Raw genomic sequence first — 16,735 nt, 5'->3', positions numbered from 1 at the left:
CTGACATCCTAGCAAAGATATAAACAGGAAATCAAAGGACCCCATCTTGCCCAAGGTCTATTTAGACATTGATTTAGGCCATGGAAATCAATAAAATGCACATATATTTCTTTTCTGACTGGTATAAATATCAAGATCAATAATATACAGTTCCATCCCTTGAAGAACTTACTCTGGAGGTATTTAAAACTGATTCTGAACCCTGACCTGACTCTGCCATGTACTACTCTGTCACCATGAGCAAATGAATCTTTCTGAGCTTCATCGCCTTAAAAAGAAAAAATGAATATAGTTTGTCTATAAGGTCTTTGTGAGGATTATGACAAGTTATGAAGATAAAATACTATAGTCAATGCTTGGCACTTGGTATTAAACATGTAATGAAGTCATTTAGGTAAGAGTTATAATATAGTTTTTAAAAGTTTCAAAAGTAGTGAAGGTAGAATTAAAATGAACTTTAAAGAAAATATAGTATTTCAAAATTTATTTAAGATTTATTTATGGAGTCCATATGATTTTAAAGGCATATCAAGATACCTAGGTCAGGAAAAGGTTATTTTCTTCAGAATCTCAATAGTGCATTATATAAATATTCTGGCAGAATTACAAGATCATTAGGTAAGCTTCTCTTCAATTTGAACATTTCTGTTTCTATCAGTCAAAAAATTCACATTGTTAAATGACAAGTGTTTGGCACATGCTTGCTCCAGGTAAAGTGAAATAGAAATATCACAAATTACCTTAGATGTACTCCCAAAGTCCTCCTTACCAGACTCTTACACTCAATACTCAATACTCTACCTCCATGAACACCAATTTCCCAGAAAGAATTTGCCATCAGATAGTGGAAAAAAGTCTAAAACCAGGTTGCACCTCACCATAAAGATGGTCATTTGGGAGAACAGTGAATTTCTACCATAGAAGATTTCAAGTAAAACTTATAGGATTAACTTTTAGCAAAACAAAAGAGTGAATCATTCTCCCTAGAGAGGGTAAACTAAATATTGTCTTCTAATTGTAAATGCTCAAATGCATATTACCAAAACATTTTCTTCCAATTACATATTCTAAAATACATATTACTAGCTTTTCATAAACTTTTTTAACTATCACGACACTTCCTGATTATTTCCTGATTTCCCTTACTCTTTCATGAGAGAATGGAAATATATACCCCTGTTAAAGTTTTCCTCTGGATGTGCTGGCTTACTAATAGATGCTGTTCTCAGCCACATGTATGAATTCTCCTCTTTTCCATGGTTCTCCTACTTGCCTTGATTGAGCAGGAGAAATGACAAGAACTGAGAGTCTGAGTAGAACAAAGGGGCCCAAAGAAAAGAGCAATGTAAGTAGAATGCAAAGTTGCAGAAGCAGAGCTTCATATATGATGAACCCTTTATCATACACTTCTCTATTTTTGAGACTTTATAAAGATAAGTTCACCAAAGTAAGAATGTTATAACATTAATTAATACTATAGCCTTGAAGATATAATTTTCCCAAATACTTTTTTAACAGAAGTATCTGCAAGAGTCAATTTTATCAGCATTGCTTATTAATATGTTTACAAATATGTCTTTTCGTGAACAATTGCCTACAAACTACTTTGTAATTTTTATTTTTGTTACTCAAGTTAAATAAATTTAAAATTCTAATTATTATGTTTGTAGTAACTAAAACAATATTCTATTGGCACAAATAATACAAATAAATGGAATAAAATAGAGCATAAAACATAGTGTTTATATATACATGGATACTTGCTTAATTCAGTGGTGTCTTGAAAATCTATGGAATTTTTTTCATTAAATTGGGCTTAAAGTATTGGATCAAGAAGGAAAAATTAAATTAATCATCAGGTAACATACACAAAACAAAAATCAATTCCAAAGATACTAGAAACTCATATCTGTATGGAAAAGAATACAGTTTTGCAAGTTAAACAAGGGAAAATCTTCCTGACGTAGATAAAGAAATAACTGTAATGGACATACTGAAATTTTGAGTACTTTAATGATGAGAATATCATTTAAAAGGTAAAAACCAAAAAAAAAAAAAACGTGAAAGAGACATTACCTGCAGCAAATACTACTATCAAGGACTCATATATAAAATAGATAAACAACTTTTAAATTTTATGTTAAGAAAACAAGCCAACATGAAGATAAACAAATGCTGTAGTGTAGATCTGAAATGCCCCTCAAAGGGCCACTTGATAAAGTATGGGTCCCAGCCAGTGGCACTACTGGGAGTTGTTAGAACTTGAGGAAGTGTTACCTAATGGACGGAAGTAAGGTCTTTTGGTGGGGGTCCTTGAAGGGGACATTGTAACCCTGGACCCTGGCCACCATGAAGTGGCCAAGTGCTCCCCAACACAGTGTTCTATCTCACTATAGGCTCAAAGCCAACAGAGCCAACTGACTATGAACTGAAACCTTTGAAATTGTTTGAAACCACAGACATGACTGGTTGGGTAGTGGTTGGTCAATACGTGTTCGTTCATACTCTGGGCATTGGAGTTACTGACATTATTAAGAGATAAAAAGAAATGTAAAATGCTTTAATCTGGTCTCTTGTGGTCAACCTAATTTTTCTCTTGTTAGAAGAATTAAAAGATTGAAAATGCAATACCATTTGGCATTGGAAACTGAAACTCTGTGAACTTGAATACATGAAATATAATGAACTTTATTTTAATCTACATGTAAATTATTGTAAGTTACATGTTTGGAACATGACTTAGGTATGTGCATGTGTAACTTTCACTACTTTAAAGGGTGAGTCATACCAGTACCTAAACCATAATGGGCCTATTTGACATGTACTTTATAAGCCCTCTGTGAACTGAAGTTCTCTGAAGAAGCAACAATTATATTAAAGATTCCCCAGTGTTTCGATCACAGCTGAACAGAATGTTGTGATTGTGGACAATGGAATGTAGTAGAGCCAAAATTCTCTTGGCCTATGTCGGTCATGTTAACAGTCATTATTATTAACTTATGTATCTGCTGTAAGTCCTCATGACTATAAGGTAAAATTCTTAGAATGTATTTCTAAGCTTAGATGACTTCTAGCTTCTGCCAACCCTAAAGCTAAGAAAGCTATAAAACAGCATATGAAAAATATACAGACTACATCTTTGATCTGTGCAGTTTGCTCACTTAATGCTCACATCTATGTATTTATTAAATGTATTGATCTATGAATTTCTTTGTTCATTGGCTGCAAAAATTCATGTCAGCCTTTCCAGGAAGAACATGTTATTCAGGGTTCCTTTAATCTATGTTTTTTAGCATAGTCACTTATATTTCACTCAGAATAAACAACTTCTAGTTTCCCTTAAATCAGGGTACTTGTGTCAACATCTTACATATATATGTCCTTCACAGCACCCTAAAATTTACTATTTACTATTGTAGCTCTGGAATATAAATCTTGTCTCAAAGCTCTGTGTTTTCTGTGCCTTCAATTTAGTAGTCACAAAAAAAAGTGATAGAAGAAATTGTACTGATTAATTATTGAGAAAGAAGACTGTGATTATAAATAAGTATCATTATTTGGAAAGCAGATGACAAAAAGTACATGTACCAACTTCTCACAAAAATGTAAATATTATGTTATATATATATATATATACTAAAAAATAAAACAAAAAACTGGAAAAATGACTCATTCTCATTATTAAGACACCCTCAATTTGTAAATACTTGTTTGTGTCATTGCTGTGCTCTGAGAGTTATCAGTAATGTTCTTGCTTTTCTTTCTTTTCTGTGCTTTTCACTTCTTTTTCCTGCAGTACTCAGGATTGAACCTAGGTCATTCACACTGAACTCCCACCCAGACTTTTTATTTGCATCAAGGTTTCACCAAGTCACTAAATAATCCAAGATGGTCTGAAATTTGTCATTCTCCTGCCTCCCAAAGTGCTAGGATTACAGATGTGCACCACTATCCCTGGATACTACTGTTTCAAAAAGGGATAATTTAAGAAAAAGAAAAGACATGAATTGACATTTGCCTTTCACATAAAAAATAATAAACCTCAGCTAATTTTTCATCACCTTAGACCATCTTTTCATCTATTCTCTTGGATTTCTTCTTGTATTATCAACCCTGAGGCACTGAACTGAAATGTTGCCTGCAGAGGCTCATCATTAGTGTTTTCCTTTCCTTGTTATCCTGTATTTATAAAATATTTTATGAATGTGGTTATGTTGTGTGTAGTTGACTTTCTCAAGTGACCATTTCTGAGTTAACTAACAGTTGGAAAGAGGTTTAAATTATAAGAGGTAGGCAGAGGAGTTAAGCTGCTTCCAGCACAGAGGAGGAGGCTTTTTTGCTGCCGTACCACCCCCCCCAGTGTAGAGGAGGTGAGTCACCCCAAGTGCAGAGGAAGAGGCTTCTGGGCTGCCATACCATCACCCCCAGTGCAGAGAAGGAGGATTCCAGGCCGCCTTATGACAGACCTCAGCATCAAGGATGTGAGCCACCCTCAGCACAAAGGAGGAGGCTTCCAGGCTGTCATACCACACCACCCCCCCGCAATGCAGAGGAGGAGGATTCTGAGCAGCCTTACCACCAACTTCAGTGCAGAGGAGGTGAGCCACCACCAGTGCAGAGGAGGAGGCTTCTGGGCTGCCATACCAACACCCCCAGAACAGAGAAGGAGTCTTCTGTGCCACCATACCACCACCCGCAATGCAGGGGAAGAGGCGTCTGGGCTGCTGTACGACCACCGGCAGCACAGAGGAGGTGAGCCATGCCGGCACCAGCAGCACCTTCCTCCCCCTGTTGAAATAAGAAGACACGTAAACAAGTCTCAAAACCAGACTTCCAGATCACCTATAGCAACCCCAGAGGGAAACAAGATGGAACACTCTGATACTCAACCACCTGGACTCCCTGAACTGGCAACAAAAGAGGATCTGGAGAAAATGAAATCGGAAATAATTTCTCACATAACAGCAGAGATTGTGCCCATAGTGCAAGACATGATTAATAAATCTAGACAAGACTCAGATAAAAAAATTGAGGAGCTGAGGAACATGATGCAATCCCAACATAGGCAACAAATGGAATCCACAAAAAGATACAAACACAGTTCCATGAGATTAAAAACTCCGCTGTAAGTTTAAGCAGCAGAATGAGGCAATGTGAGGACAGAATTTCAGATATAGAAGATAAGATTGCAATTAGTGACCAGGAAAAGACACATTTCTTTAAAATAGTATGGGACCACAAGAAATCAATCCAGCAGCTGCTAGATGATACAAAGGAGGATAACATAAGACTGATTGGGGTCAATGAACAAACAGGAGAGAGTGCAAATGACATTAAAAAAACTGTTCACAGAGGTGATGGCAGAAAGCTTCCCAAGCAGAGGAAAAGAACTTGACATAGAAATAATCGAGGTATATAGGACTCCAACTAGCCTTGATCATAAAAAATCTACACATAGGCATATAATAGTTAAGATTCCAGAAACCCAACAGAAGAATAAAATTCTACAAGCATGAGAGAAAAGAAACAAATCATATAAAAAGGAAAGCCCATCAGAATCACAGCAGATTTTTCAATGTAAACCCTCAAGGCAAGAAGAGATTGGAGTGATGTATTTAAAGCCCTAAAGGAAAACAACCCCCAACCCAGATTGATGTACCCTGCAAAGCTATCTTTCCAAATTGATGGAGAAATGGGATACTTTCATGACAAAGAGCATCTGAGGAACTTCATGAATACCAAACCAGCACTCAAAAGAATTTTAGACAATATCCTGGGAAAAGACAATGAGAATCATGACCCCAGGAAGCCCAGCAGAATGAATCCATCAGGCATGACAAGAAATTAAATGCAAAGGAGGAGAATCCAACAAAAAGAAAAAGTCATGACAATGATAAGTCAATACATATTAATTATAACCATCAATGTTAATGGTCTCAACTCACCAATCAAAAGAAATAGACTGGCAGAATGGGACAAGAAGGAAGATCCAACAATACGCTTCATGTAAGAAACACACTTAAATCAAAAAGAAACTCATAAACTGAAAGTTAAAGGGTGGAAAACAACACCTCATGGGACAGGAACCTGAAAAAAAGCAGGAGTAGCTATCCTATTTGCAGATCAAATGGATTTCAAACCAACACTAATTAAGAGAGAAAAAGAAAGACACTACATCCATGTAAAGGGACTATTCCAAGAGGAAGAGATGACAATCATAAATATATATCCACCAAATACTAGTGCATCCAACTATATAAAATAAGTACTAACAGACAAGAAAAGTCATATATGCACTAATACAATTGTAGTGGGGGACCTCAACACCCCACTGTCACAAATAGATAGATCAACTAGACTAAAAATAAGTAATGAAATACTAGAACTCAATCGAACTCTTGAACAAATGAACTTAACAGATGTTTACAGAGTCTTCCACCCCACAAAATCAGAATACACATTCTTCTCAGCTGCACATGGGTCATTCTCAAAAATAGACCACATACTCACACATAGAACATGTTTAAGTAAGTGCAGAAGAATTGAAGTTATCCCCTGTATATTATCAGACCATAGTGCGATGAAATTGGAGATCCATAGCACAAGAAACTGCAAAAATTTCATAAGCACATGTAAATTGAACAACACACTTCTGAATAACCAATGGGTCACAGAGGAAATTCAAGAAGAAATCAGACAGTTCCTTCAATTAAATGACAATGACAATACAACATATTGGAATCTATGGGACACAATGAAAGCAGTCTTACAAGGGAAATTTATAGCAGTGAATACTCATATTAGGACAACAGAGTAAGCCCAACTAAACAACCTGATGCTGAACCTCAAGCTTCTAGCAAAACAAGAGCAGGACAACCCCAAAGCTCATACAAGGGAGGAAATTATAAAGATCAGAGGAGAAATCAATGCAATGGAGACTAAGACAATGATGCAAAAAATTAATGAAACCAAGAGTTGGTTCTTTGAAAGAATAAACAAAATTGACAAACACTTAGCCAATCTTCTCAGAAAAATTAAAGAAAAGGCCCAAATCCATGCAATTAGGAATGAAAAAGATGAACTTAAAATGGACTCAGCAGAAATCCAAAGGATCATCAATGCCTACTTCGAGAACCTATACACGAATAAGATGGAAAACACAGAAAAAATGCACAGATTCCTAGATACACATGAATTACCAAAGTTGAAGGAAGATCTAAAAAATTCTAAACAACCCAATATCAATCAATGAAATTGAAAACATACTTAAAAACTTACCAACTCAGAAAAGCTAGGGTCCTGAGGGCTTCACTGCTGAATTCTACAAGACATTTAGAGAGGAACTACTGCCACTACTGTTTAAACTCTTCAGTGAAATTGAAAGGGAAGCAATACTCCCAAACTCATTCCTGGAAGCAAGCATCACCTTAATCCCCAAAGCAGAGAAAGACCCAACTGAAATAGAGAACTATAGGCCAATCTCACTAATGAACATAGATGCAAAAATCCTTAATAAGATACTGGTATATACAATGCAGAAGGTCATCAAGAACATCATATGCTCTGACAAAGTGGGATTCATCCCAGGGATGCAGGGATGGTTCAACATATGCAAATCAATCAACATAATACACTGTATAAATAGAGCCAAGGACAAAAATCATATGATCATCTCAATAGTTGCAGAAAAAGCATTTGACAAAATCCAACGCCCATTTATGATACAATCCCTACAAAAAAATTGGAATAGAAGGTCTCTACCTCCATCTAATAAAAGCCATCTATGAAAAACCAATAGCCAATATCATACTAAACGGTCAAAAACTGAAATCTTTCAAACTAAAATCAGGAACAAGGCAAGGATGTCCACTGTTACCACTCCTGTTCGATATAGTCTTGGAAACATTAGCCACAGCAACTAGACAAGAGAAAGAAATAAAAGAATAAAGATAGGAAATGAAGAAGTCAAATTGTCAATATTTGCAGAAGACATGATACTCTGTACAGAAGACACCAAGAACTCCAAAAAAGTCTTCTAGACTTAATAAGCAAATTCAGTAAAGTAGCTGGATACAAGGTCAACACACAAAAATCAATACTTTCCTTTACACAAACAACATACACACTGAGAGAGAAATAGGGTAAATAATTCCTTTCATGATAACATCCAAAAACTGAAACACCTAGGAATCAACCTAACAAAAGAAATCAAAGACCTCTTCTCTGAAAACTATACCACTGTGAACAGAGAGATTGAAGAGGGTATCAGAAATGGAAAGACATCCCTTACTCCTGAGTAGGAAGAATCAACATAGTGAAAATGGCCATACTTCCAAAACTGCTATATAGATTCCATGCAATCCCAATTGAAATCCCAGCAGCATACTTCATGGGCCTTGAGAAAACAATCCAAAAATCCATTTGGAACAAAAGAGACCTAGAATAGCAATAGCAATTCCAGGCAACAAAGTCAAGGTTGGGGATATTGTAATCCCCAATTTGAAACTATACTACAGAGCTACTGTGATAAAAACAGCATGGTACTGAGAAAAAACAAAACTGCAGATCAGTGGAACAGATTAGAAGATACAGAAACAGCTCTGGACATACTCAGCCTCCTCATCTTTGACAGAGGAGCCAAACACCCTCACTGGAGAAGAGATAGCCTCTTTAATAAATGGTGCTGAAAAACTTGGGTTTCAACTTGCTAAACACTAGAACTAAACCTATATCTGTTACCATCCACTAAACTAAAATCAAAATGGATGGAAATTTAAATATTAAAACAGAAACATTAAACTGGCTGAAAGAGAGTTTAGGTAGAATTCTTGAAGATATTGGCATTGGAATAGATTTCATGAACAAAATCTCAGTTGCCTGTGAACTAGCACAGACAATCAACTAGTGGGATCTCTTATTAAAAAGTTTCTGCATAGCAAGAGAAACCACCAACAGGGTGAAGAGACAGCCCACAATGAGGGGAAAATTTTTTACTAGCTGTTCCTCAGACAAAAGTCTACTATCTAGAATCTATAAAGAACTTAGTAATATCTGACCTCCTAAATTTGAAGACCCAATCCAAAAATGGGGATTGGAAATGAACAGACATTTCTCACACAAGATGTAGAAATAGCAAATAAACATATGAAAAAATGTTCAACATCACTGCTTATTCGAGAGATGCAAATGAAAACAAAGCTGAGATTCCACCTCACCCCAGAAAGAATGGCTGCTATCATGACATCAACCAATAACAAATGCTGGCAGGGCTGTGGGGAAAGAGGAACCCTGCTCCACTGCTGGTGGGAGTGTAGACTGGTGCAACCACTGTGGAAATCAGTATAGAGATTCCTCAAAGAACTAGGACTGGAAGTCACATTTGACCCAGCTCTTCCCCTGCTGGGTATCTTCTCTGAAGAATTAGAAGAATCATACCACAGTGATATATGTGCACCCATGTTCATAGCAACACAATTCGTAATAACTAAAACTTGGAAGCAGCCCAATTGCCCATCAACTGCAGACTGGATAAAGAAAATATAGTTTTTTTAAATAAAATGGAGTATTACTCAGCCATAAAAATGAGAAATCAGACATTTATAGCTAAAGGGATGCACACTGAGGTGATACTCTTAGGTGAAATAGATAGGACACACGTGTAAATACTGAATAGTTTCTCTACTGTGAGAAACTGAAAGTGTAAATAACGACTAAAAGGTATAATAGATAATGTGAAATAGGAATGAAAGGTGCAAATGGGAAGCGGAAGTGGGTGGGGTAGGGGAAAGGAAAGAAGGGAATGGAATTAATATGAGAAAATGTAAAAATGGAAACAAAGTCTTTGTAAATAGGGTAGGATGCAGGGCTTGAAGGGAGGGCAGGTAAAGGGGAAAAACTAAGAACCAAGAGAGATTATGTAAAGGTGCAAATTTCCAATGATGAATGTTATTGTATTGTTTACCTAAAATGTACCAATAACATTAAATAAAAATAGAAATAATTATAAGAAATATATAGCTCAAAAGCAGGAAGAATCTGGTTCTAGTCCTTAAAGAATAGGGTGGCCCTTGGAATGATCCAAATGCATCATCATTTCACTCATTCTCATCTGATAATTCAGTTTCAGATCTATTTTTACAAAACATTCAGTAAGGAGATGAAAGCGCTTGATACTACCATCTACCGACCAAAGACGGGCACTTCACCCCGACTCAGAGCCGGGCTCAGGGGCAGGATTTCAGAGAAATACAGTACTGGAAATGCAAATCGCAGTCTCCACTAAGAAAAGAAAAGATGCTTCAGACATGGGGCACACAGGGCTGTTGGCCGAAACTGGGGGTGACTTTAGATAGGATCCTGAAATAAAGAGGACATAAAGGCACATCCGTGAGAGCTGTCCCATCACTGGAGACTTAAATTCACCTAAGATTGGAGTAGGATGGTGTGGAGGAGAAATACTCTGTTGTGTCAAACATTTCAGTAACTGTTTCTAACTTGATTATGAGATTAGCTGAGGAAGGAATGTGAATTGAAGAGCTACTTGGACTTCCACAGTCCAAGTAGCTCTGCAGAATAGGGGTAATGAATTAAAGAATTTCAAGTGTAACTCACTGTGAATGGGCTTTGGGCAATAGATGTACGTGTTCTACCAAATTGTAATATTTTATGATTAGTCAACTTTATACAAATAGCTGAATTTGTGGTTTATTTGAAAACATTGACGGTCCCAATTATCAATTATTTCCCAACCAATATGTCAAGTACTTCGCCTGATTCTTTACTTGCTACATACAATATTTTCAGAAGAAGCAAACATTAAATTGTACAAAGAGTCTTATTTCAGTATTTAATGAAAGTGTCATTCTTTTACATTCTAAAAGGTAAAGATGACCAGTCTTAACTTACAATAAATTATAAGGAGAGTTGTATCAGTCAGGGTAGAATAGACTATGCCACAATAGCAATTAAGCCCAAAATTTCTGAGGGTGGGTAGCCTAGATAAGTTATAAGGGACAGAAAAATGCTCACTGTTGCTTGCTTGCTCTTTGCTGCAATCTGCCTGCCCTGCCCTGTCGTGTACTATTTATCCTCTGTGATCCCCCTCTCCTATGCCATCCTGCCTGGACTATAGACTGAAACCTCTATGAACCATGAGATAATTAAATAACACCCCCTCTTTAACTTGGATGTTGGATATTTTATCTCAGCAATGACAAAAGTAAGAAAGACATGGATGCTTGCTTCTCATTTGTACTGTATGCTTGTCAGGGCCATCTCCTTTCTCTTTCTATCTCCAGCTGTTTCAGTTATATTTTATATTAGGAGTAGTTGTCTCTAGGGGTTATAGAAGGGAATGTTGATGGAGAAGAATGTGTATGGGAGGATGGTATCATGGGTAAGACAAATGAACAAAAACCTGGCAAGGTTGACAATAGAATTTTGTTCTTTCCTCTTTTTCCTTGTTAATGTGCATTTTCTTTTATTAGAACTGAATCTATGTTTAAGTCTTGATGCTCTCTACATTCTTATTGGAAGTTACAGTACTGAAACCAGAAAAAGTATTCAGAATCTGATCAGAGCTGTACATTTCTATCTGCACCAATACAGATAGATAACGTAGATACATACGCATTGATATAGATGATATAGATTCTAGATGAAATGAGGTTCAAAAGGAACTCAGAAACCTTAGATTGAATTGAGTCACTAAACAGAAGAAAAGTGATAAAAGGTCCAGACTGATTATATTTTCAAACAAGGAATAATGAGTAATGTGTGTTACTTTAGCAGTCTCTTTACATTTTGAAAGGTTTGTAGGCAAGACAAATATTATTTTAGAAAGTCCTAGAATTTTAGAATTAAAATTCTGCTCTTGATTGAATGAAAGCCAACTTCCAGTTATTTGTATAAAGTTCAAAATTCTTCATAAAGAAAGATGTTCATCTGAGAATAGATTTGTCTTCAGATCTCTTGGTAAATATATGGATATTACCTAGCTTCTAAAATGTAAGAGAATTTCCTTATATTGTACTCCAACATGTGTGATCCATCCAAACTCACTCAAGAATGATAGAAATCAATGCAGCAAATTTAATGGAGTACAGAATTTTGGCAAATTGAAGATTATTCTATGTCAAATGAAAAGAACTTCCTAGAAAAAATAAGTATCTATGGTACAATTCTTACAATAGAGAACAAGCATTAAAAAAGGTTAAGACCTGTAAATTCACATCCTAGTTAGGCAACTTTAGATCTCTGTGACACTGTATGTATCTTAATCTCTCAGTGACGATTTCCTGAGGACACTGAGATAATTATATCATCTACATATCAATATTAGGTTAATTACATATTTCAGTGTCTATAAAGTACATAGAAGAGAGCATGGTGCATGGTAAACGTTGAAAACTTTTGAGGAATAAATAATTGCATAAACAAACAGACATTAATCTCACTACAAACTATACAATGTCACCTTCCTCTCACAAATTGCACACAGTACCACACCAGATACAAGAGAAGTCTTTCATCCAGATGACTGTCAGGCAAAATGGCAAAGAAAGAGTATCACATGAAGCTCACCCCCAACAAATGTGCAACCCTTGGCTCAGTGCCTTCCTCAGAGCCAAATTTACCTCCTTGTTTCTCAAGGAATAGATCAAAGGATTCAGGGAAGGGGTCACAATATTATTCAGCATCTGAACCACAGAATCCAGCCAGGGGCTGGAGGCAGGTCGCAGGTAAATGAGGACCACTGGGCCATAGAAGAGCAGGATGGAGGTTAGGTGGGCACTGCAGGTGGAGAAGGCTCTGCGCCTGCCTTCTGAGGAGCGTATTTTCAATATGGAGAGAGTAATTCGAGTGTACGAAGTGAGGATAAGGAGAAAACACATGAGAGCAACCACCCCCACATTAGTGAAACTCACAATCTGTGCTAGAGAGGTGTCTGCACAAGCTAGGGGCAGCACAACGGGGATGTCACAGAAAAAATTGTGCACCTTGTTGGGGCCACAGTAGGGTAACCTGAAGATGAGCAATGTGAGCACAGATGCATGCATGCAGCTCGCCAGCCAGGTGCCCAGAGTCATGAGGACACACACACGATGGTTCATGATGACCATGTACTGCAGAGGGTGACAGATGGCAGCAAAGCGGTCATAGGCCATCACGGTGTACAGAAAGCACTCGGTGCAACCCAGGAAGTGGTAGAAGAAGAGCTGGGAAGCACAGCCCTGGTAAGAGATGCTGTGGCTTTGCCCCATTAGGTAGACCATCATTTTGGGAGAACTCACTGAAGGGAAAAATATGTCAAGCACTGACAGGTTTCCCAGGAAGAAATACATGGGGGTGTGGAGGCTGGAGGAGGTGAGGATGGCCAGAAGAATGAGCAGGTTTCCCAGCAGTGTGAGCAGGTAGAAGGCCAGAAAGAGGACAAAGAGCACATTTTCCATCCCGGTGATGTGAGGGATTCCCATCAGGAGAAAGTCACTTACAGAAGTGTGGTTCCACATCCTCACTGTAGTTCATCCTGGAAAAGGAAGAAGAGCCTCGCTGAGAGGAGCTTCTCCCCAACATATAAATATCCTTAGAGACTCCACTGGAAGCTAATGATACCTATGAACTGTAAAGCACTTATAAATAGGGTTCAGTCTACTTCTGTCATTAATTAAGGGGTGACTGTGTGTCTGTCATATTTACTTTTCAAATATTTCTTCACCCTTTTTCCCAATAACATTGAAAAAAATCTGTACATTTCCCCTGAATCTCTACAAACAGTACACTATGATCTAATGGTTCTTATAAAAATTAATGTAATGCTGCCCCTACCCATCTTTTTTTAAGGAACCTATTCTGATTTTAATGAAGCTTTATGTTACAGCATTATGTTGGGTGATTTAAAGCAGCCTGGCATTACATCTTTTGAAATAGAAGATTCCCAAATCTGCTTTCTCAGTCATTCATCAGAACAACTGAGCAATGAATCCTGACTCTTCGGTAAGTAATAAAACAGAAGAAACAATAGTACTTATCATGCAAACACATTTGCCAATGTTAACAACTGGTTCAATAAAAGGTTTAATGAATATAAACTATTTATTGAAATGGTGTCCCTAAACACCTTTGATTGAAAAATGAATGCAAGACACTAATGTTTCAATTCTAAATAGTCTTTACATCACAACTTTTCTGTAGAGTGAGTAGGGACAGTCTGGATTACCTACTCAAGTGGATGCTTCACAAAGCTGTTTTCTCCATCATCAGGCAGAACAACTGAAAACTGGTATTTGTCTAAAAAAAAGAGAGAATGAGGTAATATGCAATATACTAAAAAAAATGCATGATTACCAATGTTAACAAGTGTCTGTTTCAGTGCAGAATTTAGTCTGAGTTGTAGTGTTATTTGCAATAAAAATGAGTTGTGTGCAACCCATGGACAATTTTTATATCTTCATTAATCAGGAAATATCTTAAGAAAATATCATGGAGTCCACTCAGTGATTATTCACCCAAACTTAAGCAGAGCTACTCTTTCTTGCATTCTACCCATCCTCCTAGAGCCCAAATAGCCCTCAGAAAACATGAACACTATGAGAAGACAATGGGCCAAAGAAAAAGCATCTACACAGTGGAGGGAAATATGATCATATTGGGCTAAAACCCAGGCCTCTCATTACCCAACCATTTCTTTTAACCTTAGAGCATGTAGACTGAAGAGCCAGACTCTGGAGCCAGAAAAGCTGAATGTTTCTCATTCTCAGATCCAGATACTCAAATGTAAAAGCCTAGATGCAACAGCACCATGAGGCCTGAGAGAAGAAGCAGGAGAAATCCCCTCAGGAGAGAGTAAAGGTCTCCAGCTTCCTTGAGACCCTCATCCCTGGTGGGCACTGACTTGAACGTGTGTCACAGAGGGAGCAATTAGAGTGGAGATGACCCTCCCTCTCCTCCTTCCCCTTTGCCTACTGGCTTCCCTCAGGACTTCTTAGCCTAAAGGGCAGTTACATGGCATCCCTTAGGTACATTCAGGTTTTCTTTTTTTTTTTTTTTTTAGTTTATTAGTGCATGTGTGTAGTACACAATGTTTACAATTCTGGGAAGTTGGTACATGTATATGTTAGGTACATTCAGTTTTTAAAGCTTTTTAAATTATTGAACATGGTTTCCTTGAAGTAGAGGTCCAACACTTGGGTTCAGATATTTCAGACTGTCCGGTGATCTTGTGCTTAGAGAATCAGAGTTTGAAGAAAGACCTGAAAATTACAAAAGTAGGCACCCAGAGAAAAGAGGCAATAATTACATCTGAGGCTAAAGTACAAAACAAAAGCAATCTCCCTGTAACTGTGTTCCACAATTAGTATTACACTTCCCCATTATGGTTTGTACACCTACTGTGTTCCCATGTTACTTGTTTTCTGAAAACTCTGCTTTGTATTTTTCCCTTAGGACTACTACTGATGTCTATTTCCATAGGTTTTATTATTATAATGAGTACAATGTATATTTTAATAATTCAACCTCATGTCCTCTATGTAGAGAATAGATCAGCCCACACAAGTGTCAATTAGGTAGTGTGAGCACACTATTTTTACCAATTTTCCAAGGTATATGTATATTGACTCATTAAGAATGATGTGGGTAAAATCCTTTTGAAATAATGCAGGAAGTATGAAAAGACTATTGTAATGAGGATTAAGTAATCTTGAAAACATTCTCATAATTACTGTCTTTCATAATGGCAGAGGGAATATATGAGATTCTCTTCCCTATGATTTTGAATTAGTAACAACTGCCTATTAATAACCTTTTCTTTCCCAGCCAGACTATTTAAGGCCCTTTTATTATATTGCTAAGTCCTTGTTAGATTATATTTTTCTTTCTGAAAGCATAAAAATAAGGCTCAGAAAGTTGACAAATTTTCCTCTAAAACTTAATTTGGAATTTAAATCTATCTAAATTAAGTTATGCTCAATTTTTTAAGATGCGATTAGCATTTACATTGCTGATCTTGAGTGAAGAATATTGACCTCCATAATGAGAACCCTCATCCAATCAGTTGAAGATCCTAATAGAACACATCTGATCCTCGCCCCCAGCAACCAGAGAACCCTGCCTGACATCCTTTGAGCTGGAACATGGGCTCTCCCTGCCTGATGGGCTTCAAAGCAGGCTTGTTGTTCTACAGGACTTTCTTTGTTTGGGACTCAAACTGGAAAACTATTCTGCATAATTTGGATTTGCCAACCTTCACACTCACTGAAGCTAATTCTTTACAACAAAACCCAGAAATGAATGCATAAATGTCACCAATTGACTGTTTCTCTCTTTTATGTGTAATTCATTTTCTAGAGAATTCTTCTATAGTGAATGATCTAGTGGTAGCTTACAGCTCGGCTTTCCCTCTCTTGCATATGCCTACTGATGATATTGCTGTTTTTGTGAGTTACATACTGTTACCTGAAACAGGCCATTGGGAAATAAATTTCAAATAAAGAGTAAAGCTATAAAATCATTTCTATCACAGTGCATAGCATGAACACAAACAAATAAGGCCTCTTGAATAGCAGCCAAGTTCTGCTGCTTCTGAGATTTTGTCTCCTGGATGAAGCAAATGCAGTGAGAATGTCATGCCAAAATGCACAGAATGTCCTTGCTGTATTGTCACAGGGGAATAGCTTTCTGTGTTGTGTTTTTAGCTGCAGGTGTGATTATTCCCTTTTTCTCTCATCTAAAAACA

The 16,735-nt window shown here is 37.1% G+C and overlaps 1 protein-coding gene across 1 annotated transcript; it reads right to left on the bottom strand.

The window, feature by feature from the left end:
- Window positions 1-12,578: 12,578 nt before the first annotated feature.
- LOC101725540 (putative olfactory receptor 10D4) lies at window positions 12,579-13,511 on the bottom strand. Its single transcript, XM_004870934.1, has one exon. The coding sequence runs from the start codon at window positions 13,509-13,511 to the stop codon at window positions 12,579-12,581; it is 933 nt and encodes a 310-aa protein (XP_004870991.1).
- Between the last annotated feature and the right edge of the window lie 3,224 nt (window positions 13,512-16,735).

The sequence above is a fragment of the Heterocephalus glaber genome, unplaced genomic scaffold, assembly GCF_053883595.1.
Source record: "Heterocephalus glaber isolate CG9 unplaced genomic scaffold, H.glaber_assembly_v1.0 deba00001431, whole genome shotgun sequence".
Taxonomy (NCBI): domain Eukaryota; kingdom Metazoa; phylum Chordata; class Mammalia; order Rodentia; family Bathyergidae; genus Heterocephalus; species Heterocephalus glaber.
Note: the sequence above shows the minus strand (reverse complement) of the source record. Positions and strands in the feature narration are given on the sequence as shown.

Coding starts and splice junctions, on each gene's coding strand:
- LOC101725540 (XM_004870934.1), bottom strand. CDS start 13,511: ATGTGGAACCACACTTCTGTAAGTGACTTTCTCCTGATGGGAATCCCT.